The 27,925-nt window shown below is 39.1% G+C and overlaps 1 protein-coding gene across 6 annotated transcripts in view; it reads right to left on the bottom strand.

The window, feature by feature from the left end:
• PCNX2 (pecanex 2) overlaps positions 1 to 27,925 on the bottom strand; it is a 154,348-nt gene that overhangs the window by 71,104 nt on the left and 55,319 nt on the right. For 5 of the 6 annotated variants that reach the window (XM_063390483.1, XM_063390480.1, XM_063390478.1 and 2 more), the window contains 6 exons: positions 20,531 to 20,640; positions 18,270 to 18,366; positions 11,757 to 11,849; positions 11,092 to 11,242; positions 7,195 to 7,336; positions 3,583 to 3,760 (listed from right to left, as the gene is read on the bottom strand). In XM_063390483.1, coding sequence (XP_063246553.1) covers positions 3,583 to 3,760; positions 7,195 to 7,336; positions 11,092 to 11,242; positions 11,757 to 11,849; positions 18,270 to 18,366; positions 20,531 to 20,640 — 771 coding nt within the window. The remainder of the gene's footprint in view (positions 1 to 3,582; positions 3,761 to 7,194; positions 7,337 to 11,091; positions 11,243 to 11,756; positions 11,850 to 18,269; positions 18,367 to 20,530; positions 20,641 to 27,925) is intronic. The other variant, XM_063390481.1, reaches the window with a different exon arrangement.

Here is a 27,925-nt window from a genome sequence, read left to right as displayed (position 1 = left end):
CTTTGCTATGCCTATGAAGAATATATTCTCTGTTTTTTGTGAGTTTCCATTTTCACTTAATGTGAACATTCTTATTAACCTTTAAATTGACATTATCTCCTAAAACATCCAGGGAGAACAACTGGCTCAGTTGAAAAGTTTACATGGAGTTATGTAGACCAAGACTGTCTCGATTATCTGGTTTGACTTCCTGCAGAATACACATCAGAGCATTACACCCACGCATTGTGAGCAACCACATACTCTTAAATCAGAATCAGTCATTCAGCTCTGATTTAAAGATTATAGACAAGAGGAGTTTTGGACAGAAGAATCCCAGGTTGTAGTCAAGGACACAACCTGGTCTCGCTACATGGAAAGTCTTAGTTTAAGAAAGATGGAGAAATCCTGTTTCACTTGACTTGAAAGTTGAAATCATTCTCAAGAACAAGTAAGAGGTTTCTTAAATGTTTATCTTGCTGCCTTCCCAAAGCAATCTGAATTACAAAACAGCACACTCTGTATATGCCTAAATCAACATTTAGTGTTTTCACATTTTGTGAATTGTCAAAATGTAAACAGCTAATCATATTTTTAAAAGAATTGAATTAACTGTGTCGCATTAGTAAGTCCTATGATGTTAAAAAGACAAAAAAATAATAAAAAAATAATCTCAGGAATAGAACTGAATAGACTCTCTTGTTCTCTGTGTTACCTCAGTGGGGGTGTTTTGGCTAAGAGAGATGAAAATCTGTGAGCAGCAATTTGGACTTCCGTGTCCCATCTTTTTCAGGGAGCAGTATACTCATTTGGAGTTTCTGATTTGACTAAATTACATTAAATTAACAGCACAATGGGGAAAACAAAGGAAGCACAATCAGTGAGCTATTTAGAAATACTCTACCAAACATTATTAGCCAAGTTTTATTCCATTAAATCTACATCGAGTGACTAGTGCAGTTGTGAATGTCTGTTGAATTTAGACTCTTTCTTCCCCAGTGCCTGTTAGAAGAAAAAAAATATTACCACCATGTTTTGAAAGCATGCAAAGCTTTTTGTGGGTAAGCTTGCTTAAAAATTGCCATCACTATGACTAAGACACAGTGCTTCTAGTGTTCCTTAATTAAGAGAGTGGCAATCTGACATTTTCAATGTGCAAATAGAAATCAGTCATGACTGTGTAATAAACTCTGTATAGCTAAAGGTGACAGTAATAGACAGTATTTCAGATTTTGTTTGTATTTGAAAAAATAAGTGCAAACATAAAAATGACTGAAATACAGAATCTGTGAAGACCCATAAAGCCTTTAGGAACAAAGATAGATGCAGCTTGCTTAGGCCTATAGTATGAAATAAACACACATCATCTTCATCCTCAAGTGATCACATCCTTTACTGAACTTCCACAATGCTGAGCTAATTAAAGCTCAAACCTTAATTAGGGTAAAGAAAACTTATGCCCTTTATGATTTGAAATTAAAAGGAATTTAATTGCTATCATCTGCAATGCTATTTTTCATATTGGCTCTAATGGTCATTGTGAAATTGTGCATGTGCTTTTGCAATATAAATAATTCAACCATTTGACTTAGAATTTTTAAATGGAACAAGGACAATTCCACTTGCTGAACTAATGACCTGCAAAATTTCAGATACTGTTAGATATGAAGATGGAAGATCAATGCTAAAACTACATTTTCAAAACATGTCTGCAGTACAGTTTTCAGTCTAGTAGTCTAGTTCAGTCTACCAGTAGTTATTTTAGCAAACATCTCTGCTTAATTTAATAAGCATCATTCGTTATCTCATTTTCATTGCTAACACTATTCTTTCCACTGTGAGCAGTAGCTTTAATCTACCCAAGTAACTCCGTAAAAAATATCCTTTATAAAAAAGACTTTATATTTCTTTCTTACGAAAGCATGTGACAATTCACAGCAGAATTTTTTGATATGCTCAATGAGGTCAACATTTTCAATAATTAACAAATAGTGGAACTTTCAATTCTGACATGCTGATTTTTTGACCCTGTAAAGAGTTTTTTAGAGAATGAGTTTTAGGACTAAGTAAACCATCATTCAGACATTCCACTGATGCACATCAGTGATAAATGTCTCTGGTGACAGAAATTTACCCCTTTGGCTAGGAAACGTGGTAATGAAACAAATACTAAAAACTGGCATAATGCAAACTCTGCATCGCTTCTGCTGGTTATCTTTCACTCTAAGCTAAGAAGCTTAAAAACTTGCTCTAGTCCTGTTTTAGGATCAGAGTATGGTGGAGGGGGATCTTGTTAAAGCAGAGCTTTGTCTCATCTCTTCCACTCCTCTCCTTCTGCCCTTTCTCCCCAGCCCTTGCCTTCTCACCCCAGCAGAGAGAATGCAAAACAACAGTTCTGAGGGTGAAGGCTTGAAGCAGGTGAAGCTTCTGCTGGAGCATGGTCCAAGAGTTCAGCAAAAAATGTGAGCTCAAGTTACCTCACCAAGTTGTGACTCCTCCTTTCTCATCCTCCCGTACAGCAGCACAGAAATAAACCAGGAAAAACATTTAACTTCACTCTTCCCATAAATGACTGGGAACTCCCAATGTAACACCAAGTAAATGGGCCTTTCCATAATAACCCTGAAACTTCCAGGTGGGCATGGACAACAGTATGAGCTGGTGCCCCTTGTGTAGAAGGGCTAAATATCTCCACAGCACATGCAGCAATCAATACAGAACCATGTCTTTCTTCTCTCGGAAACTAAGGGATGCTAGCTGGGTCACATTCACACATATAGTAGGAATATTTTAGAAAAAGAAACCAAGCAAAGAAGCCTGAGCAAAAAAACCCCAAACAAAACAAAGAACAACAAAACCAAACACGTCACCGGAGTTACCCCTGGATGAATACTTTCAGGTCTTTCAGTACTTTCCCATGTTTTCTCAAGGTATCGGTTAAGCCTAATTCTTTCAGTGAAACAGCTTAGATTCCAAACAAAGACAGGGTCTGACCTGACTGATGCAGAAAGGATTTGATAGTTTTAAATAAACTCAATTGAGCACACTTCAAGAGTTAACAATGTAATAGAGAGGAAGGAGCACTTAGGTTAAGGTTAAGGGCAGCACCACAAGTATAACAGACTGAAAATAGGAAAAGAAAAATGTTAAGGCTGACATTAGGAAAACATTTATTATCATGAGGGTGATTAGATAATGGCATAATTTCCCAAAGGAAGTTGTTGAGTCAGCCACTAGAAGCATTCAAAGGAAACCGAGATAAAAACACCAAGCGATTGATCTGGAGGGCAGCCCTGCACTAACGACCCAAGAGGCTCCTTCAAACTCATTGGGGATTCATTCTCCTCTTGAAAACAACAATCCTGAACTTTATATAGCAACACGTGAACAAAAAGAAGATGAAAAACACTGCACAAAGCCAGAAAAAAACCCCCACTTAATCAAAGCGTTTTTCAATTTAACAGATTTTTTCCTCTATGGTACCAATAATCTGAGTCTATGTATGCATTCATTACTTCTAAAAAGTCCTACCACGTATGGATCAGCCAGGTGACACCAAGAAGGTATATTTTCCAAAGAAATTACAGGAGCTCTAAAACTTGCCTTATGAAACACAATGGACATCATGAAGAAATCCAGCAAGAAATTTTCTGAAATGTCTCTGTAGTCAAATCGGAAGAAGATCACAGTAAAGCTCAAAGTAACAAACTGATTAATAGGATTACAGAATGAGGAGCGGAGGAGTTTCATCCCAGCAACTGTTATCAGGATAATGTCACAGCTGTAAGAAAAGCAGAGACAAAAACCTAATCAAGTCATAAGGCATCAAATTAAAAAGCTCTTAAATACAAATATCTGTACCAGAGGTATTTTAGATTGTTATGCATATCTACCTTTACACATCTTATTTATTAAAAGGGTATAGAAGTAATATCAGAAATCATCACATTTATTTTACTTAGGTGAAATTTTGTATTTTTCCCTTATCGTTATGACACATTTGCAAGTTGTAAAAAAGAACAAACTCTGTACTAAAAAGAGTAGTAATGACTACTAAAACCCAAGAATCAAGACCAGACATTTTTGTATCCCTCTTGAAATAAAATTTCAGTCCAAGAAATACCTTGGCATTTTCATTAATATATTGCTGTAAGTTGAAAAAAAAAAAACTTCACCTTAATTTTTTTTATTACAACAACTTTCATTCGATGACAGAATTTATAATTTTACTTGTAATTTCATTATGTGCTGCCAAAATTCTGGAAAGAAACACATATACAGATGTGAAGTGTTTGAAATTCTTACCACTGTTCTTGATCAGAAAGTTGACTATTCTATATTATAGTAATTCATCAGATGAAAATAAGTTGTGTTGCACCTATGTCTTCCAAAATGTGGGGACTTCAATGTATAATGAGTGAGAAACAGGCCAAGTATTTGTAAAATGCATGGAAGAGTCTCCTTCATCCTGCTGCTAACCAGAAGAATTACTGTGGCCATGACTGACACTTGGCAGCCTAGAAAGCTCTCAACAGGTTTCCACCACCCTCGCAAGATTCCTGTTTTCCAGACTGATTTTATTTTATGTGACATTTATTCATTATTGTGTATCTCCCGTAATGCAGATGCAACTTCATGTTGAGTGCTGGCCATTCTAAAGGATCAGCAGAGCATTACTGTTGGAATGAAACACCAAGCTAACCTTATTTTTCACCTTGTCAAAGCTGTTCTTTTTAATTTGCCTCGCATTTCTGAATGGAAAACGTAATGACTAAGCTAAATAGATTCTGAAGCCACCAGAAGCCATCCCAGTGTATCCTACATTAACCAGTTGTATATCTCATTCTTCAGAAAGCAGCCAATTCTTGCAACATGGAGAAATTTTCACACAGAAATTTACAGATTATAGAGCAAAAGGAAGACATTTTTGTCACTGTGCCTGTTACCATGATGAAACTTGCACCAAAAAATGACACTTAACAAAATAATGCATTCAGAGGTAACAGAAAATAATTTGCTCATTACTCCTTCTTCCTTAAAAATACTGCCACACAAGGTGCTTTTCCTGAGGCCTCAACTCCTGGGAAAAGATGTAAAGGAGCATGAGAAAGGGGGATGATTTCCAGTGCCTCTTTGGCAGGTAACAGGGGCAGGCACTGTCAGCATGGGTCCTGCTAATAACCAGCACATCAAAGTCTGGAAAGCTCAAGCAAACTCCTGACTATAAAGGAGTTGTTCTGCCTCCTCCAGGAGCAAATTGCTGCAGTCCTTTAAATCACAAAGTGAGGTGAAGCTTCTTTAAAAGATAAATTCAATTTGAGGAAAACTCCAACATCAAATCACACAAAATGTACCACCTCAGACACTTTCAGATACTGAGTGGGAGAGTGTCTTCCCTTCCCTAGGGCATGATGCAGTCTGATCCTTGGGTGGGTCAATAACTAAGGAATGGCCCAGCAACAGAAAACAGGTATTCATGCATTAAAGCACAGCAAGTACAACCCTCAGTAGCCCTGTGTATGGGAAGTAGCAAGGAGAATCCAGGATCCCTCATGGGTTTGCAGAGTTAAGAAAGAGGTAGGATCTGAAGAGGAATGCTTTGTGTGTGGTATTTGGGTGGCAGCTGTAGGGAGAATGTATTAAAGAGAGCCAGAGGAAAAGGGAGTTTCATGGATAGACCAGAGTTACAAGGAGAAAGCAGGTTTTACACAGGTGATCACACAGACACAAGGGGGAGGGGGAGGAAAGGACTGCTGTGGTATTCCCCCACAGGCCAAACAATCAGAGGCAGACAACTGTAATTACTTTCTTTAATCTCAGGACTTCTGGGGGTCTGACTCATTTCTTCTGAACACTTGAGGGAGGTGATACTTTAAAGTGCAATCTAGCTTTCAGGAATGACTATGTAAAAATAGCACCTTCCTAACCCTACATATTTGCTCCGCGCATGTGTTCAGTCACGTCTGCCAGCTGGTAACAAATACCATTCTGACTACTTTTAATTCTCCTAGCCTTGCAGAACTAAATAGAGGGATGAGTCTGGATTCACTGTCACCCTGGACAATACACCTGAACTCTTGAATAACTTTGGCTGTAGCATGGCCTGGGGGGAAAAAAGGTCAGTGGGGACGCAGAGGTTATCAATGAGTCAGTGGTGAGAGCCTCTCCAAAAAAGCAGTTGTCTGTGGGAAATATGCAGAAAATTTGACTCATGTCCTAGTCTAAGTTTCAGCCCCTAAAAGCAAGGGCTGCCTTTTCCTTGTAGTTGTGTAGTTCCTAAAGCTGTGTTGCTCCTCAAGAGAGAGAAATAATTCAGTCAACATGCAATTTTTACATCAAAGTCCTTTGATCTAATATTTGAAATTAAGAATCTGTATTATTATGGATACCGAGGAACTCTCCCCCACCTCCCAGCAGTTTTTCTTGCTACTGGAACATTCCAAGGCTGTTTCTTTGTTTTATCATCTGCATCACTGTCATTCTGATAAAAAGACTGCAGAAACTCTGCTCACTGGGGATACTGCAGTCACTAAGCCTGCTGAATATCTGCAGTAGGCAAGTCGCTGACTAAAATACTTCCCATAAAAGGCTGGCGGCAAGGATCACACTGTGAGACCATGGATCAGCACCACCAGTTCTGCTCAATATCCAAGACATCAGACTTCGTCACAACTTGTACCCCCACCTTTCTCAAACCACTCTTAACACAGGACTACTCATCTTGCTGCACTGTTTAATATTTTATTCCGCCTTAAAAGACTTGTGTGTTGATGCTTCTGATAACTCCTTTGGGAGACTACGGCATAGTGTTAAAAATCCTCGGTTAGGAAATGTTTCCTGATATCCAGCCTAGATTTCTCATTTTCATCTGATTAATTCTAGTTACCCCACTGAGTTTATGCCCATCAAACACCTGCAGCCTGATATAGTGTGTCTTGCTTTTAATTGACATTTAGACCTTTCATATATATCTATATATAGCTCTTTAATCTTTTAATTTCACTCTCTCTCACCGCAGACATATTTTAGTGTGCCAAGGTAGTTTCGCATTTTTTCTTTCAGCAAAGCCAGTGATTATAGTATTTTGAACTAATATGCATGAAAGCAAACCGCGACAAGATTATAGGCTTATTTAAAAACAAATTCCGTTTCTCAGTCTTCAGTCCAAAACCAAATATTCTACTAATCACATGCTTTGAGTTATAGTCTACTTACTGTGTTCCAAGCTTCTTGTATTTACTAATTGAGAAAGCATCAATGGTGAGTGCATTCAGTATTATGGCTGGATATAAAATGTATTTCTCAAAGCACTGCAGCCACACATAAAGCCTTTCAAACCACATCAAATGAGCAGCATCTGAAATGGAAATTCAGATAACAGATCGTGTCATCAAATCATCAGCATTTTTTGCACTGGAGTACCATAGAAGACATGAGTTAGCTCACATTAATATAGTCAACCACCTAATTTATGAAACAATGGAATTCATAATTCTTTGGCAATAGAGAAATAATTTTGTTCTCTGAGTTTAGAGAGTATCTGTTTTGCTGCTTATAACTGCACTCCTGAGACACATTCAGAAAAAAATAAAAGATAGTACATGCTAGATGGTAGTTTTTACATCCTTCAATTATTTAGTCAGTATATTAAATAGTACTCTCAGTGGATGTAATGACCCCAGAGAGGCCCTCTCCAGCTCTGGCACCGACCTGCTGAATCACCTAAGAGACCTCATTTGAACTCGCTGCCTCTACTTCCCCACCTTACAGTAGCAAAACACTGTTCATTAGACTGTAAATTATCATTGACCTCACTGATAAATGGAACACCCCTTGAGATTTAAAGACTGAAGAATTACCAGGAGCTAGAAACTGTCATAGATGTTTCCCAAAACACTTAAACAGCCACTGTAAGATCTGCCAGGATCACATCTCACATCATTCCTCCCTAAGGAATAGCTTTTTTTTGCAGTAGACTTTTCTAACTATACCACAGTGCTTAATATGAGTATTAAACAAGAACTGAGTGCTCTGTGCAATTCAGCTGCTGTGACAACTTAGGTAAACTGAATGCAGAAACCCTCCTGTACTGACAAAAGCAATGTCTTTTTCCTCAAAGCTCAGCTAGACAAGGTTATTGGAAAAACAGTGAACACAAAAAGGCAAAACTTAGTATTAACTCAGAAATAAAAATGCCAGCTACTGAATCTCCAATAATCATCCCTGCAAGATGAAAACAGTTATATGTAGACACCCCACCCTCTTCCATACACACCTCTTCAGTGACAGACAAAGAAGACATGCTGAATCAATGGATTTTTACGTTCTACAGGCACAGTGGTATATTGCATAGGCTAAGAGGAACATCTAAAAGCAATCCTTCCAAATTAGGTTGAAGTAATGCTTTGCCAGTACCTTAAGCTAAGGCAATTTAAAAAAGATCCCCCTTCAGAAAACATAATTAACTTCTTTTTCTTGCTATAACATAAAATATTTCCTCTTCATTACCTAAAGGCCACCTCCTGAAAGTTCATACACACAGCAAAATGTCCATCTCAGAACCTAGCTGTTATTCTCCACTCCTCTCTCCTCCTCCTAAGCTCAAGAACTTCAGCCTTGTCCAAAGCTGTGCTCAGAGTAAGAACTCAGGCTTCAGTAAAGAGATAAGCATCCCACACAAACCAATAGAAGGTAGGTGCAGGAGCAGAGAGAGATCTGTTCAGACAATGGAGACAAAAAGAGCTCACATTCAGAGGGGCACAGGGAAAGACGTGGATGATTTGAAAATGACTTACATGAACCTGTGGGGTATAAAAGCAGTAGTGGGGAGGAAGGAGAAGAAAAATTAGGCTATTATATCAGTATTTCCTTCTCATTTAGTCCTGCACTAGTTTCTACACATCTATTATACCCTAAGTTCATACATCTTGACCCAAGCATTTTGTCCTGCAGCCAGCCAAGACAATGACAGGTAATAACTGAGTTATCTCACAGGGGCATCACAAGAACTGGTGTGGTAATTGCTATTCTGTGGAACACAAAGTTCAAGCAGGTCATCCAGAGTCTGTGCAACAAAAACAGTAATAAACCTGTGGAATTGTCATTGCCAGTTGTTTGTCTAAGTGCAAGCAGTCATTTCTCTTTCAACAGCACTACCCTTGTCAAAAAAAATAGATTCAAATTAAAATCTATGCAGTAAAAACTCCTCACAGCCATCTTATTTTGTGTACTCGTCCTTTCATTGTCTGCACCTGACAACTACTGGGGTACTACTGTCCTTTTTCCAAGTTTCTCTTTCTATACAAACAGGGAACATTTTAAACTTTTGTTCCTACATTTTTATTACAGGACAAAAGAAAGAAGACAGCCTGTAAAACATATCTATCAAAGGGATTACCTCTTCCACAGTCTGTCTTATCTCAGGCATGATAATAAACCTCTGCAGCAGCCTAAGGGCCTGAAATATTTATTGATTTGTTTGTTTATTTCTTTTTAATTCCAGTGTTCTAGCACACAACACCAGCTACATTGCAATAATACTTAGACCCCAAAGTAGAGGAATGGTCTGCATATAAAGGAGGACTGCAAAAGAAGCAAAAAAAGCCTGTTCCCCACAGTGGGCAGCATGAGAAATGCAGCTGAATCTCAAAACAGAAGGAAACCCATCTGTGGAAATCAGTCCAGCAGGTCTCTACCTTCAATCTTTTCAAATGCTGAGTCACTGCATTTGGGAAAACAATGTTTTCTGACAAATGAAGACAGACTTAATCAGGACAAGGCATAGAAATTCTACAGTGGTCTTTTATGATTAAGTGCTGAAACAAACAGTGCAACTTGGGTGTTTATCAGAATTACTGGTTATCAGGGACAGGAAGTCCTGGACACTGTTTTTCAGCTGGGCATGGTGCTTAATAATATTTATATTTTTATTACACCTTCCTTGGCATATTGCAGTAAAAGTTAAAAGGCAACCTTCCATCAAGTCTCTTGGGTACTTTTTTCATACCTAACCCTTGTTTGAAAAGTAATTGTTTTGAAAAACACATAATTTTTTTTAAATAAAAAATATTTAAATCCTTAATGTATGGTTTTTCAGAGAGTGATCTCAACTCTTTTGCATTCTAGTTGAAGAACAAAGTCCTTCAACAGACTGTTCTGCAAATGCTGCCTTCAAACACTTCAGAAACATACACTGAGAATTATTAAGGCGTGGGATCCATCAAGAAATGACAAGCAAGCTTTTGGCTGGTAGCAAAGGCAAGAAGAGAGCTGGGGTGGAGGGGGGAAGCTTTGCTTCTCAAAGCACACTGCCTGCTTCAGAAATATCTCTAGCAGAACAGGAAATCAGATCCTGACATACTAAAATATTGACTGATATTCACATGTATCAAGGCACTACCCACTGAAGCCAGCAGACATAAGCAAGAACAAATCTTAAAGAAAATTTCAGTTCCTGGAAATTTTAATGTTTCTCTAAAAGTGATACAATTGAAATTAGAATGCCTAAATTGCACTACATTTGCTGATATGTCAGAAAGCAGAAAAAAAATCTGCAACAATTTCATCAATTTTTTAAGTTTTTAAATAATGTAGAATGCCAATGTATTAGGCATGAACTAAATCACAACAAGCATGATTAAAAAAAAAAGAAACAAAACAAACAAAAAAACCCCCCTACCAAAACAAAAAACACCCAACCACCACAATTTGAAGCAACCTCTCTTACTGTAAGGATGACTGAATGCTATTACAAGTTGTCCAGAAAGGTTTTAAGAGTCTCCATGCTTGAAAATGTTAAAAACTGGACACAGCCCTGAGCAGCCTGCTCTAGCTGACTGTGCTGTGAGCAGGGACATCAGACTAGACAAACCCCAGATGTGTGTGCCTGGCCTCAGCCCGTGGGCAGTGGCCTGAGAAGACAACTCCTACAGGTTCACAGATCTGCTGGCAGTGCAGTGGCAAAATTAAAACTATAAGATATGTGTGTTACTCAAAGTGAAAGGGTAATTTATTCTCCCAGCTCTGCTACTCTTGGATTTTTCTTTTTGTTCTTCAAACCAAGGCAAGCTGAAGTCATTGCATCCCCTGTTTAGAAAAGACTGTGCTACAAACCTCTCACTTCCCGCTGCTGGTGCTCTTTGCTTTTGAGGATGGGGTGGGAGATCCACAGCCAGGGGTGGTGCTTGCGGAGCTGAGGAAGGATGTAGTGTGTTACAAATCCCACTGTCCATGCTAAAGCAAACAGGACAATGCTGAGAAATGGCTGGACCAAAGCAGAGAAAAAGGAAACGTAGTTATAACTTGCATACAACACTTATGTATTTTTTAAAAAAACAAACATTTGTAACAGTTTCCATAATTCTATTTTTGTGCCAATAATTTTTACTCCTATGTTCAAATTCTTGACTGTAGGTGAATATGGATTTTGACATATGTGTTTTGCACAGGCAAATTTTTAACAAATTAACAATTTTTTCCTCCATACTTGGAGGAAAAAAGGCAAATTGTCAGGCTTATTCATTCTGTCTTCTGGGTTCTATATCATAAGAGCTGTGGAGATTTAAGGAAAGAGATGTCCAATAAGTAATACTGAAATTAATACAAATATCCAGAAACTAACTGCTTTCCAGAGGTGATAGTGTTATCATGACCAGTAAATACATTTTCACTAACTTCTCTTCCCACAGTGTCTATTCTTTCCAGTTAAAGCACCCTGTGGTTTTGCATAAGAGACATAATACCTAAGGGGCAAAAAAAAAAAAAGGATAGATACACACCCTTAAAGACAGAAACACAGTACTGGCACTGACAGCAAATGACAGAACAGCAACTGCTGTGCAGACAATGAGATCCGATTTCAAGATTTCTTTCTGTGAAAATAATTATTTTACACAAAATTAGTAAGGCAGCACTATTTTAACCGAAGTCCATTATTCTGTTCTCAATTACTTACACTCTGCATTGCAATAAGGCTAATTGGCACTCCCTAATCCAAAATTATTTTCTCCATCCTGCTTTGGGAAACTATTTCTTCACACTCCAGGTCTGTTGAAGTAATCACATTTAAATTCTTCATGCCTAATTTTGAATTATATTTTTAAATAACAAACTTATAATATTGGAGAAATGAAAGCAATACATTTTAATACTGAATCTGATTCTGCTTGAGTAATGTAACTCTTTTCCATTATGACTTTTTTATTTCTGGGAGTCAAAATTCTGGCTTCATTTCCTATTTTTAAAATCTACTATTTCTTATTCTCTTTCTCTCGCATTACCGAAAAAAGTCATGCTTTTTTGTAACATCTTCTAAGACACAACATTAACACATTTATTATGTTCTAAAGTGACATGTCCCATTCTCTGATTTTCTTTATTGGAAGTCAAATTGCAGCAAGATTTTGTGGATTTTAGACAAGGCTTTTTTTCCAATGTCATTGAATGATAATGAAAGGACACATCTGCCTTTATGTAAAGATCTGTAACTATGGTAGGAGTAACTTTGTTTCTAAAGACTGGAAATATCACTGTCTTTATAGCAGGTTTTTCTTGTGATTGAAATGTCATTCCCAGTAAACAAATAAACAAGAGAGCTTGTGATCTGTGTGGTCTTCTGAACTGTACTTCAGAGGTCACACAAATGCTTTGTGAGTAAATGAAAATCTTGTCTTAGATTTATGAGAAGAGCATTTAGGTTTAGCACTCTGTACTGCTGCTAAGCTACCAAATGAGAAACTATTTGTAGCTCTTGGTTTAGAAGCTGACTTATGCTTTACTTCAAAGATACCTAGAAACAACATGTGAAAAGGAACACTTGTTAGAACCAGAGGTTCATCTGACTTCCTGGAAGTGCAGTCTAGGTAGGTTTAAGCCATCTCATCAGAGAAAAAGAAAGAAAACTAAAATAATGATGGTAAAGCAAACCTACAAATAAAGGAGATAAAAAGAAAGCAAGCAGAACAAGCAAAGAACAGAAGGGTTGTGAATTACCAGGAAAGCTGGTAGCAACCTCTATATTTAGGTTGCCTATCACTCCCTGTTATGAAAGATGCTTTTCACTAAAAGGTCACCAGCATCAGCACTTCCACTTACTGCAGCAACCCTTTGAAATGGAGCAGGACTAGAAAGCCTTCAGGCTCAGAAAATACTTTTGCTTTGTCCCAGGAGACTCCAATACGGCTTAGCTGAAATCTCAAGTGACCACCACGGTCTTTGCCCTTCGCAGGCTGCTCAGGAGAATGTACATACCTCCAAAAGAGCAGCATCCCTCCACTCTGGGAGCCATCCTTCTCTGGACAGCCCTGTACTCTGCATGGGCTACATTTGCTGGGAAGGTGTGGGAGCAGAGTTAGGTCTTTTTAACTCCTCCTGAGCATCTTTCCAAAGCACAACCCTGCTAGCCTTGCTCCTTGGATGTCATTCAACAGAAGAATCTCAACATGAGGGAGCTCACAGGACAAGCTTTCTCTTCCCTGACTAAACCTTTGCTCCCTGACTGTCCCCAAAGGTCTTCCTGCTCAGTTCTCTCACAACTTTATCTCACTAGCCAGTAGCAGTACTGAAAAAAACCACAATCTAATAAAAATGAATAATGGAATTATTACCAATCTATCCAATGGAAATTATTTTTTTAACCTTTCCAGATATTTTTAAAGATGTTGCATACAAAATCTATGTGAAACAGCTGTAGCTGAGAAAATTAAGCAGTGTCAAATTTATAAGGCACTATTTCAGCCCTTTTGTAAATACACAGCATGAAAAGTCTTGATCAAGTATCATTTTCTGCACAGCTGAATTCAACTATTCAATAATCTAAAACAAGCTTCTATGAACAACAAACACGCTCCAATCACATTCACAAGCTCTTCCATACAACCCCAAAGGCTTACTGTTAAAATTACTGATTTCTCTCACAATCAGATGACTGAAGAAGCTGACACTTTAAAAACCATGTAAAATATTAAGAATTTAGTTGTAAAATCAGCAGAGGCAATAAAGATGCACATTTCAGGGAAAGGTGGAATCTCAACTTTTCATTCCAGGCCAGATCATGAAAGAGAATCTTTTCAAATATTACATTAAGAAGGGAACTTATTACACAAATTATATCGCACAGGACTTGTATTTCCCATCTTTCGTTTTACAATTGTCCTTTCTACAGTGCTCTCATTCCTTTTGCCAATCCTATACAGAAAAAGGCCCATGCTTTTAGGGAAATTATTATTATTCAGATATTCAACCCCAAATTTGACAATTGCTTTCCATTTCTGGCAATATTGAAAGTGTTTAAAGTATCATATATGTCCAGGCTTGTCCTTCTGCCCTTGCACTGAAGTGTTTCAAAATGCAAATACACTGCTCAGCTGCTGACTTGCTCAACGATCCCCACAGGAGCTCCCCCTTGATGTGGCCAACACTTTCAAGCTTCTTACAAAATTCAGGCTTTTTTCCTTTAAAACAAAGCTGAGCAGTGGCTGCCTCTGCTCCGTGTGACTGCACAGGGGACAGGGTCTCCCAGGAAATGGCAGTGATCTCTCTGGCTGAGAGGGACTCACAGCTACTCTCCAGGAGAAAACCTTGGGCTTCCACCTGCTGGGGATGGATCTGTGGCTTCTGGCCTTCCTATGGAAGGCAGCTAGCTCCTGACAAGCATGTGCCTACCTTGGACCCAACTGGCTAAAGCAGGATTTTGGATGTCATTCCCAAGGCCAGGAAATTATGAGTTGAATACTGAATAGCTCTATAGAGTGATGCTCGAGCCCTTCACTACAATTGGTCCAAAAATATAAAAATTAAGCTCTAGTCACAGTTCAAATCTCCCCAGTGAGAGATAGTCACTGTTATAGCTTGGGCTAAAGCAATTCTACACTCTCCATTTTACACTCAAGGGAGAAAAAAAGAAACCTCACACCAACACTGCTACCTTTGATGCCTTGGGGATTTCACATGCAGAATGTATTAGAGTGGCACTTTTTAGTTGTTTTAATTATTTATCACAGAGTCATAGAATTGTTTATGTGGAAAAGATGTTTAAAATCATCAAGTCAAACCATTTTTTTCAATTAGATTTTTGGAGCTTTGTACAAATCCTTTTACTAGCTATCTAAATGTTTGTACTAAAGACCAGGAAGGAACCTTGAGCTTGAATGTAACACATTATCACCCTCAGGCCAGTGCTTAATCTGGTAATCAGCCATGTGGATGCCTACAGAAATTAATTATAATGGTAGGAAGCTCCATTCTCAAAGTTGAATGGTCAATTATCAATCACAGCTGCTTCATAATTCAGGCTTCTAAAGCTGGCAATTCTTACACAGCTATTCAAGGAAAAGAAAAAAGTCATGTAACTAGACATTAGAGAAGCTGTATTTATTACTCCTTACATCAATGCAAAGCCATCCAGAAAACAACACATTAATTTTCTATATTAACCTTGTTTGCTTTCAGCTCCTTGAGAAAGCAATTTGGTTCTGTATGCCTCTGGCTTTCTGACTAAAGTGGGTCTTATTTAAATGGTGTTATGTAGAGCACACGTCACCAAGGCAAGGCTGGCTTGTGTTGCATCTTGCCATCTCTCTTGCCACTGACAGGGGTTAGGAATCCTCTCCTCGCAGGGGAGCGCTTCAAGAAAAAATGAGCTACAATCATGAAATCTCTTCCAAATACTGATATATTGTTTCACACAGCTTGTGAATTGTTTGAAGATCCCATTACAAAATTTCTGGAAATTATTTTAAATTGGCTTTGAAGAGTCAGCCAAGTGTACGTCCTAAACACGACTGCTATTGCTGAAGCAAGCCAGCAGGGACTATGGTTTGATTGTGCTCCTTGAACTGGATGCATGTGCATGTTCTCCTGCCTCAGCTCTTCCCCACTTGCCCTGTCAGCACTGCATTGGTGACATAGCAGGGGGAGTCACCTCGGTGTTCAACTGAGACAAAGGTAGTACGTAACACAAGGGCTAGACAATGAGCCCACATTAATTAGAAACTGCCCTCTCTTTCTGCAGCTAATTTCTTCAAAATTAGCGCTGCTAATTGACATAGTAAGCAAACATTTTTGCTTATAATTTTTATACAGATTGAAGAAAGCCCAGACAGAGGAAAAAAAAATTAAGGCAAAGAACTAGCAAGCTACAGCAACATTGAAGGAAAGCAGCTCTGCCTAATAGCAGCAGCAGCATGGAGTATCAAATGTACAGAGCAGAAAAGTGCCAATTCCCAAATCTAGGTATTTCCTGGAGAGCAAAGGCGCCAGGAAGCCCACTTAATTAATCCTAAAAGTGTGACAAAATGTGACAGGAATGAGACATTGTGAAGAGATGAACTGAAGTCCTGTGTCTGGCAAATCCCAGTGCAGTTATCCCTATACTTCTGCATCTTCCACCCATTGGCTCAAGGGCTCAAGTGCAGCTGTGCAGTGTTAGTCCAAAACAGCAGATCCCTGTCCATGTCACTGATATAAAAATCGTTAGAGAGTCTGCAGAATTACTCCACTTTGGAAACACAGCCAGGATCTTAGATGCAGATTTTTTCCACTATTTTTGGGTCTTGTTTTCAATATATTAAAGCCTTGCTCAAGGTTTCCCTCTGCACTGTGAAATTAAACCAGTTAAGTGGACAGCTGCAGTAACTGCTTCAGTCCCCGGGCTGGGCTCCATCTGCAGAACAGATGAGATCAGACTCTGTACTCCACCAAGAAAGGCACTATCAGCAAAAGACAAAACTACTGGAGCATGAGAAGCTTTCCATTACATCTGCCATACAGTCCTCATGTACAAGAACGGAACAGCAGTCAACCATGGCAATAACCTACACACCACAAATACTACAGAATACAGCAAAGTTCTAACAAAAATACTTCATTTTTTCACTCTGTTTCGAGATGCACATTCATATTCTAGTATCAACTGTTGCAAACAGTTTAGTTTGCAAGAAATTGCAGCTCAATACAAGCAACAAGACATAGTCATATCACTTAATCTTATGTAGGCCCTATTAGAGGAAGCAGTTTAAAACAACATTATACCTGGTAAAAATGATAATCTAAGCAGCAGCTTAGAAAAGCAGAAAGCATTGGTAGTGTGGGATCAATGCATATGCTGAATGTAGGCTGTGTAACACCTTATAAAATGCCTAAGAAATGATTCAAGATGTACATGAAAGATGCATCCCTTTGAAGGGACATCTGGAGGCCAGTAGGAACTATGGACTCCCAGGTCACGTCTAAGGGTCAAAAAAGGCAGTCTATCTTCCAGAGACACTCTGAATTTCAGAGTGCATTTAGAAGTTTAGGAATAGCTGCCTAGGCTGCAAATGCTCGGATGCAGGTGCTGGGGATGTGGTCAGGAGGAAGAGCTGTCTGACAGCCAGGAAGCAGGACAGTTCACATGACTGACAAATGTCAAACACCCCTTAGCATTTCTGGAAACTTGATGATCTTCCCACATGAATGTCTTATAAGATCAACCTCCCCTGGGTAACAGCAAAAATTTCTTTAATATAAACAGACGCAAAAAGGAAGATGGGTCACTTCACGATGTTTATGCTGAAGTGAGAAATAAGCTGACACAAACTTAGAGCTTCCTGCCAGACAGTAGTAAATAAACAGCCTGCCAAGCTAAGAAGAGATGATGAGATGGCAATGCTTGGCACCAGGCATGTACCTCCCTCTCCCATACTATCCCAGTTTCATGTGCTTCTTCCACATCTAGGTGCCAAGTCTGACAGTGTGCTCCACTTGGCTCGGCTGGGGTGGAGGGCACACAGTCAAGAGTATTTCCTGGCACAGAAAAGGCATTCCTGAAAAACAGGTAGCCCTAGCCATAGAAAAGTAAAGAATAAGGGCTGTTTTGAACACATGTAATTCTGTGGACCAAATCTTCTTCCTCTCCAGCACAGACAGAGAGTTTGGCAGGACCGCTCACCTTTTCAAATGCTTCTTTAACAACCCTGCCTACCTTGGACACACCAGATTGCCAGGCTGTAACTCTGCACAGAACCTGCATTAGTTCTCTGTGTACTGGGATGAGAGATGCCCCACTCCCAAAGCTCGAAGAGTGCTTTCCCATGGATTACATTAAAGAATCAATGCGGCAAAGCCCTTCAAAGGAGGCTTCCAGAAAGGAAAATGGCGTGCATCCCCCTTCTCACTGCTGGCCTCACTGTAAAGATCATCCATCTGTGCTTTTAGTTATATAAATTACTAAATGACAATATTTACAAGGTTCCTCAGTGAGCAAAATTAATGAGAAAGGGAGCTTTGAACACAAAGAAAGGAAAAAGCCTTACCACTGATTCTCTCATTTTTTCTGGTAGTGGATCTTCTGATGAATCTTCAAATCGTTGGCGTAGATAGTGAGGGACATATTTACACTGAATAAGGGACCTGTTTAAAAAAAAATTCCTAATTAGGATACTTCTGAACATGTGCAACAGATATGAATATTCCTGAAGGACAGAGAAAGAAGAGCAGCCTCAGATTTCCTTCCTCGTGTATACATTTGCATTCTTATCTCTGTACAGCTGGAGATTGACACAAACCAGCTCTACCTGTGATCAGGGCAGAAATTCCTCATCAGAATCCTGAGGAGTCTCAGTAGCCCAATCAGTGTGCCTCAGTCATTTAGAGGAAAGAGCAGAGAAGGTGTTGCATTTATGACTCTTCTGTTTCAGCTAAGCTGAAACCAATATGAGAGCTCTTTAGACCCATATTAAAATGCCCAAGGAAGCCTATTCTGTACAAACTGTATATTAATTCTCTCTTCGAGATTTATGTGATACCTCCTCATCCATCTTGGATTTTATGCCATAGGCCATACCTTAAATACTTTTTCCCAATCTCCTTAACTTATTTAAAAGAAGTTTAGAGCTGTTTAGAGAAAAAAAATTAAATCTCTTTTAACGATTATGCATTTTTACAATTGCAAAATAAACATTTGATGATAATAAATTTTTAGATTTTTAACAACCATTTCAGTTGCTGAAGATTTCATTGCAAACGTTACGAAATTGTTAGGTAGATTTAAAAGTTAAAATGCATTTAATAGTCTAAGATTACTTCCTTAAAAGAAAAGTTTCAAGGAAGAAAAGTTTCTGTTTTATTAAAGAGCTTCATGAACTGGTGTGTCCTTTCTGGGAAGTGAGAGAAAAGGATACATTTAAATTACTTCAAAATTGAAGGAACTCACAATTCCATGCTGATTTGCAATTTACCTGTGTATATTTTACTCCAAGGCTAAGAACTCTCCCTAACACAGCACGTAGCTTCACTCCCTTCCATACCTAAGTTCCATACTATGATGGCTAATAAACTACACACCACCCACACAAAGCTTGATCCAGGTCCACCTGACATCTGTCACACATAGTAGGCTGTGGGTAAAGTTCATGGCAAGACATGAAAGCAGTTCTTGTTGCTTTGCCACATCAGAACCTAGTAATGTATAAATGTCAGATTCCCTGAATCTTTTGGATGGTAAAAAAAGAATTTCTCAACTCCTCAGTAAGATTTACTTGAGATGACAATTTCCTGCTAGTGCTCTATATCCTTTCCTTACTCATCAGTGTGGCTCTGCTTTTTCCAACTTTCTCTACTAAAAGAGAATCCTGAATGGCCTAAAAAGCTCTCCACTTCCCCTTTCTCTCTTCTGCATTGCAGAATTGTGCATAATGAGCCTTGAGTCTCACTTCATGAAACAAAGGAGACAACACACTTCATGAATCAAAGGAGACAACCTGTGGGTTTCCTCACAGGCCCCCTGCACTCTTCTAGGATAAAACTGAGCTATCTGTGAAGCAGAATTCCAAATGGCATGGTGATGGCTGCACAAAACCCACTTGCTTGCTTAGCCCCACAGCCACAGATGCAATTGCCCAGCTGCTTGCTGATCCCCACAGCCCCTATGACAGCCATATATCACAGTTTTCTCACTGGGAAATTCACATCTGCTGCCCCTGAGCTCTGGATCTATTGGATCTTTCTTACACATCACCTCAACATGCAATGTTGGGACTTCTCCCCTTAATCTCCCTTGTTTGCAATGTCAGCTTCTTGCATACACTTCCTCTCCTCAGTTACCTCTAGCAGACCATGTCAAAGAACAAAAGAAAGGATGGAACCTCAAACTGAGAGGCACAGCCTACTATAGTAACCCTCAGCAAGAGCTGGAATTCAGCCATCTTCCCAGCACACTGAATGTCCATTCTCTTGGCCCCAGTACTACCCAATGCACATTCTGCAACTCTAGTTGCCTGAACCTCCTTCAATTAAATCACTGTCCTCTAACCTGGCAAGCACACAGCCTCCCAGAGGAGAAAATCTGCTTCAGAGATTTTGCTTAGTGCTGCTTAAAGAGCACCAGCTCTGCTGGTGATCTGACTGCAGCACTTCATTCACAGACAGGACTGATACCAACCATGCAGACATGGTGAGGAATTTCATCTCATCACAGCACTTCCAGGAAGCAACCACTGTGGTTCTGAAACCCAGGCATCACCCTGGCTGTGTGCTGTACAGAATAATCAGCAAATAACATTTACAGGCAACTTACATCAGCACAGTTGGGTCGCTGCTTTGTCTGCTGAGGTGATAAGAAAGTGCAACTAGCAGACCACAGAAAGCAGAAAACAGAGCTGGAATGTGCTGTGCATCCCAGGGTTCCTGAGAGGATGACAGAAAGCAAAGTTAGGAATGCAGAACTTAAAAAGCCAAAGAGAGTAGGTTAAGCCATACATCATACATGCAATGTTACATGCACAACATCTAGACTCGTACACCATCTACCACAGACTAAAAAGCCTTTTTCATATCAAAGTTTATTACTGTGAAAAAATACAGCAATTAAAGGCATGTTTTGTGGTCATATTATGCAACTCCCCTATAATCAGCAATTAGCTAGGAAACCACATGAAAGGCAGGCTTTCTTTCCTCTTCAATGAAACGTTAGAGGAAAATTCTCATTAAAATGAGATCCAAGTGAAATCAACTGCAGTGTATTTATCCACACGCTAAATTGATATGCAATTACTTGACCTGTAGCCAGACTGCACATAACAAATGACAATATCACGTAGGTCAGGCAGTGGGGTTTCTTTCAGACATCTTTCTGCTGCCTTGTGCATTACACCCAGGCCCTGCCTGGATGCTAACACAGCAGAGAGGGAGAGCACTTGCCACCGTGTGTGACATCCCCCAGCAGGGAAAGAAGAGACAATGGACACACTTGCCAAGACACTCTGGACATAACTGAGATGAGAAACTCTCTCCAGGTGACTTGAACAGCTAGAACTGGCTAGAAAGAATAAAAGATGGAATATAAAGCTTAAGGAGCACTTATCAACATTAGCTTTATCTGTGAAGTTGTCAAGTACAAATCAGGGATCCTAAGACATACTTGTGAGTCCTGTCTGTGAGGAACACAGATTTCGTCTGTAAAGGACATAGAAACTTGGATCAAATCCATAGCCATTTCACTTACTAGTTGTGCTCCTCGCCTCCACATAACTTCTACCTGATCAACCAAATGTGAACTCACCAGATCCTAGCATCAGAGCACTTTCTGGACAGGTTTTGAGAAGCAACACTTGTAGGATCTGTGAAACTTCAGGCTAGTGCAAACAAGTCTTCTGCACATTTATCTCTTGCTTTAAAAACTCAGCAGTTAGTTCAGGACCAATATTTTCAGATGATAAGCTAGGCTTATTAGCCTTATTTTGCTCAGTTACATGCATGATTTCTTAGCATGTTAGGAAACACTATTTCTTTCAGGTGCAATAAATACTGAAGACAAACTAATTTTCTTTAAAGTGTCAAACATCTAACCCATTGCAGCATGGAATTTTGCAATTTAACTCTGATATTCTTGTTATCCTAAGAGTAGTGCCAAAAAAAAAAGGAAATTTTAATTCCAAGAACTATCTTCCCTTCATCATACTACTGAACATCACGAAGATGAAAGACAGAAGAGCCAAGTTCTATGAAATTATCCTACCCAAAACAGTAATTACAAACAAAAGAGAGATTCATGTACTATTATTGAAAGAATCCAGAACCATTTATTTGACAATTTAAATTTTACCATACAATCCTACTCTTCATTTCATTGTTCCCAGTTTTGGGGCCAAAGATATTTTGGGTTAGCTTTTCCCATGCTTAGTCTCTTGTCATATTCAATTCATATTCTTCAAAACATCAAAGAAAATTAACTAAAACCAAAATGTTTTGGAAATGGCCGAATCACAGCCTATCCAAATATCCTTTGCATTTTCAGGGCAATACAACTGTGTACAGATCCTCCCAGCAGCTTCTAGAGCATGGCTGCCCCTTTGCCCTGCAACTCCTTCTGAAAACAAAATACTATCAAGAGTTGGGCAATATTTCTGATATTGAAATTTAGCAGCAGCCAGTTTGAAAAATCATTCCATCCTCTTTCTACTATTCAGCATGTGGCTGAATCCCCACATTAATGTCTCAAGAATTCTATTTACATGTCTTTTGCATATTACACAGAGCTTCTGTGTGGTCTGTGTTCCAGCTCCAAACTGTCATTGTCTCCTCAAAACTCAGACATCAGGGAGCCAGAAAAGCAGGTAGGACAGACATCAATATTTGCTATATGCCTAGAGAACACGATCTTCCAGAAAAATGCTACACAATGTTGTAGAAAAGATGAAAATGAACAAAGGTGTCATTTCTCCAATAACAGTGCAATGTACTCTCTTCCATTTTGTCATTTTCCTCCCCCACCAGTGATGCCTGGTAGCTTTAAATTAAAAGAAAAAAGAAAGAGAAAAAACCCAATATAGTTGATAATTGAACAATAATTCTTCTCAGTGGGAAAACAGGAATGACAGGTTTTATTCTTGGAAGCTGGTATTATCTGTCATAGTAGACAGGGACTTTCACTTCCTAGTTTACCTCGTTGGGTTGAGGTGACATGCAGTGCTTTCACACACAGTTTTGATTTTGATGCAGACACTCACGTAGTCATTTCTAAAACAAGTGAAACAGACTTACAGGGTTAAGGATGAAAGCCATGAGTTACAACAGACACAGTGGTGGGAGTGGGGGTTTTCCATTCCAACCACAGAATTGCCTAATCCCAAAACAATCCACTGAAGGGGGAGATAAAGGTGTCTTTGAACTTATGAGCCTTCTACCACTGCTAGAGTTGGAAAGGCAAATGTATTTTTAAAAAGTAGCGTTAGTAGTTTTCTGTCCTACATTAGTTATTCTTTTTACTTCTTTCTGCTCCTAAAAAAACTGCATGTAGTACACTTATCTTTCAAAGATATGCTCAAATAAATAACATGTTCTACTCCAGAGACAAAAAGTGCTCTGAACAGAGAACCAATTATTCTAAGTAGAAATTCTTGTTACTTTTTCTGTTTTCTCTCTTTATTTCAGAGTGGTCCTCTCAACTCAACGATGACTTTGCAGATTACTGCAGTGACAGCATCATTGAAGGTGAAGGTGTTGGCACAGTGGCTGGGTTTTTAAACATGGAGACAAACTCTAGTTGGTCTTCACCTGGTTTTGCACTCTCATGATTTCATCACTATTTACAGAGTCAGAGAACAGCCTGGGTTGGAATGGACCTTTAAAAGTCACATACTCCCTCGTGCAATTCAATCAAATTTTCTTGGATCTCTCTCCTTACCTCCACACCCCATTTCATCATGGATCTTTGCCATTGCTCACACATCAAGCAATAAGCAATAAGTCTGTATGTTTGATGGTAAAGATGGAAATAAATACTATGACTCTATTTCTGAACATCTAAAACACTGACTTTCTGAAAAAGATAGTAAAGGGGAGCCCTCTTCACCCCCCCAAATGGGAGAAAACAGTAAGAACTTGTTCTCTACAAGGTTAACTATATTAACTATAAGCTTAACACCATATTACTACGGGTACTCCTTCTCAGTGAACAATAACAACCAAAATATGTGAATTGAAGAGCCTCAACTTACACAGATTAAAGACAAATTCTAGGAAGAGATGCCCACCAGCCTTATCTTCCCATCATCCATGGGAAACAAAGCATTGCTTTCCCAGATGAGCTCCAAAAACATGACGAGTGATAAGTTACTAGGATACAGCCATCACTGCCCACTCCAAGTAACATTGGCCCTCTTTCTCTGCAATTGCTGCCATCTTGGACTATCTTCACTGCTAAAATTTAAAATCCATAAAGACTGGACTGATACAGAGGTGTCCATGTGTAACATGCCACATTACACAACAGGATCCCGGTCTGTGACTGGAATTCCTTGGGTAAAAAGCAAGATGAGCAGCAGCTTCAGGCAGGAAGCATGGATACTCATATTTCACATAACAGTGAGTTTATCCCAAAGAAATAGTACAGATTTCTACATTCCTGTACAGTGACATACAGTGAGAGCAACCCTGGGCCATGTTGGATTCTACAGGCATAATTTCTTTTTTCAGTCTGGAAAACAAATTCTGATTACACACAGAAAACTAAGACCATAACTACTGAAGTCGTATCTGCAGTGCAAGACTTGACTATGGCTGCACACATCACTTACTGAAAGGCATGGTATCTAGGAATACTCTCCAAAATTAACACCCCTAACAGCTCTTGCTTGAACCTCAGGGGTCACTAAATTGGAAAAAACGTTGCCTCCAAAACCTCCAAAAAGACTGAGAGTATTTTATGCAGCAGAAATAAAGCTGTCCAATAATATTATATTTCTATTTTTGGTCACCTACACATCCAGGAATTCTGTCTATACACACAAACCTATTCACTGCGGTCTAGAAATTTATTTGGGCAATCTTAGCAGACTGAGGGACATGTATGCTTGCAACTCTTTCCCACCATAAAACCTTAAGACAAATATTCCAAAATTATTAGTACACAGATGAAGACTGCATCACCGAAGACAGGAAGCAAGAAGCACTGTTATTCTGATTAATTAGTTTCAAATTCATTAAACAAAACAAACTACATCAATGTGAGCTGAGAACAGTCTAAAATCTACACAGGATTTTTAGTAACTGTCCACTGAAGCAATAAATAAGCCACCAGAAAGCACCTTCTTCAGGTATGAGGTAACGGAAAATATGTAACTTACACTTCAAAAATATACATTTACACAGAGCTGGGAAAAGCTGGTGTGCCACGTATGAATACATTTAAATCAGTGTAATTTTTCTGACCCAAGTCCAAAAATCTTATTTTTTTTTTCCCCACGCTGACTAAGATAAACTGCAAGTTCCATAGAAAAAAACCAAATAAATAATAATTAAAAATTTATCTGGACGACAAGTAATTAACTGGTTCTGGATACATTTCAAATCCAAACCAACTGATATGAACAGAAGGCAGAAGACAAGGATTGAATGATTCCAGAAACATTCCGGGATGTGCCCTTCTGCCCCATAGCAAAACCTTGGAACACTGGAATGCTAAAGACTGATATCAAGATGGCTAAATTCCAGGCCAAATATTTGTAGAAAAAGTAAGAGGGCATACCTGACTTTTTTTTTGAACACCTCTTAAATATTTGGACACAGACCACAAAACAGATGGAGCAAGAGACAAAAATCAGTACATCGTGAAATTATAGTCAAGTGAAAAAATGGCACAGAAATTCCCATGTCTCCAATCTGATGGATGTAACATCTGAAAAATAAAAACACCTCCTCCTGGAAAAAGAGAAAACCCTTTCGTATATCAAAGCTAAGGTAGCTATTAGATCTGCCAATTTCTGTTCAAGATTACAGGATTGAAGATGAGAACAGAAATAAAGCCAGGCTGAAGTGAACTCAGGCAATATTAAACTAAGTTCAGTTACCCAAGAGTTTCAAAAAAAGCAGTGACCTGAAAAATTGCTGCTATTGGATGTAAGAATCCAAGGAATGAACAAAACAGCTGATAAAACCATGCTTAGGATTTAGAGTTTTGTATTATGCAAAAGTAAATTAAAGCTCATAGAGAACCTGGAAAGAATTGGAATAAGGAGCGATGATATCATTAAACAGAGGTCTGGGAGATAAAGACATTTCAAAGAAGCAGGAGAAACTCAGGGTTTTGCACTTTGGAATTTAAGACATTTACCTACATGCTCCCCTGAAACCATGTTTACAGTATTGTTATATGCAAGGATAGATAAGCAGCTGGTATCCTCACTGTATCCCTCATGATATAAATGTGTTGTGGGGAAAGTTTTATGAAGAGAGGCCCTACAGCACCTCAAACCTGTAACCAGATCACCTTTGCATCACTGGGATAGCACAACAGGAATCTATCTATGTGACTTCACATCATCACCACAGGGAACAACTTCTGCACCAGCCAGGGCAGGTGGACACTTGTAAACCTGTTCCACTCACAATACACTGCTTTCACTGACAGCACTGGTAAGTAGTGTCCTGCCCATCAGTCCTAAAGGCCTCAAACACACAGAGACCAGCTATTTTGTGCTCATGGCTTTTATGGAGAAATTATCTGTTGTAATTTCAGACGCAATACTCTGCACTTCCTACTGTGAACAATTTTGGGTTACTTTTTCATGTGACAGCTTTACAGAAAATGAAAACTGATCATCCCAGCAGTAGCACCACAAGAGGAGGTCCTGACAAGCTGCTCCCCCACACCAATATCAAGCAAGGGCATAGCTGCTCAGGAGTGCTATGAGGACGGGAGCCATTGCCTGGCCACGGCAGCTGGGACAAGTGCCCAAGTCACACAGCGCACACACAGGTACCATCATCCTGCAAAGAGTTTGTGCCTGCTCTGGTGACAGTCTGTCCCTTAGTTGTGTGAAAGTGCACATTTGGCCAGATAACAAACACCCAGGTCTGCCAGGTGAGCAGTGTGCAGCCTCTCCCCAGAACATGGCACGTGCTTCTGACCAAGGCCTGTGATGGGACATGACAGCAGCCGGACACCTGACCCGGCCCGCAGCCCCACGGTTCACACAAGACTACACATCTGTCCATCCTTTTTCAGGTGCTGTGTGCATTTTAGCCACGAGAGAGAAATATTTCTGGTCATGTGATGACAAAGGCACTGCAAGGTCACTCAGAAAGAGTGACAGGGCCAGATGAACTTGCCGGATGTGCCAAACATTGTCTGCAGGTCACAGGATGAACTATCAACTGAGAATACTGTATAACAATTTTCCTCAGGCAACTTACCTGAATGAAAAGCCATGAGAATTGTTAATTACTTAGATGTAAGTTAAATGATACATCCATACCACAGTTGCTTTTTCATAAAGGCTCTCAAGTTGTCTTGTACAACATAACTCAACAGCAAAATCAGTCTGGACAAGGCACTGGATTTCAGCACAGGCCTGTTAGTCTCATTTTTCAGAGCTTTTATTCACATGCTGAAAGTTACCTTGAGTACTTACACTGTTCTGTGGATATACCCCAAAACAATTCCTACTTCCTCATTTTCTAAAACTGAAGTTGTAGAGAAAACAATTAATCACTGTGAATTTGCTATTCTAAATGAATTTCAAAATCTGAGCACAACTAAATCACACTATTGTATGTATATATAGCCTATGCTCTAAAAAAGAACAAGAAAAATTCACTTAAGAACACAGATTTATTATAAAATAAGAAACTGTTTTATTTTAATGAAAAAGGAAAATAATATAGTACATTAATTATTCTTCCAATTAACTTCTTCAGGAGTAATATATTTCCTTTCAGAATAATTCATGTACACAGAGAAAGCAGACTTAGACTATTAGGTTAGACTATTTCACCCTGCAAGATTATAACTAGAACACAAGAACCACTTAAGGAAGGAGAGAATCAAGCCTGATACCACTGGAATGTTCTTCAGGCTGGGCATTTGATGTGAGCAATTGTTCACCAGTAAAAGGCACAAAATCACTTAGAGATCCATTCTCCTCTGCAATTTATTTCAGGAAATAGAACTCTGGTAGTTACACCTGCTGAG

The sequence above is a fragment of the Prinia subflava genome, chromosome 2, assembly GCF_021018805.1.
Source record: "Prinia subflava isolate CZ2003 ecotype Zambia chromosome 2, Cam_Psub_1.2, whole genome shotgun sequence".
NCBI classification, from domain to species: Eukaryota; Metazoa; Chordata; class Aves; order Passeriformes; family Cisticolidae; genus Prinia; species Prinia subflava.
This window is presented reverse-complemented; position numbering and strand designations above follow the sequence as displayed.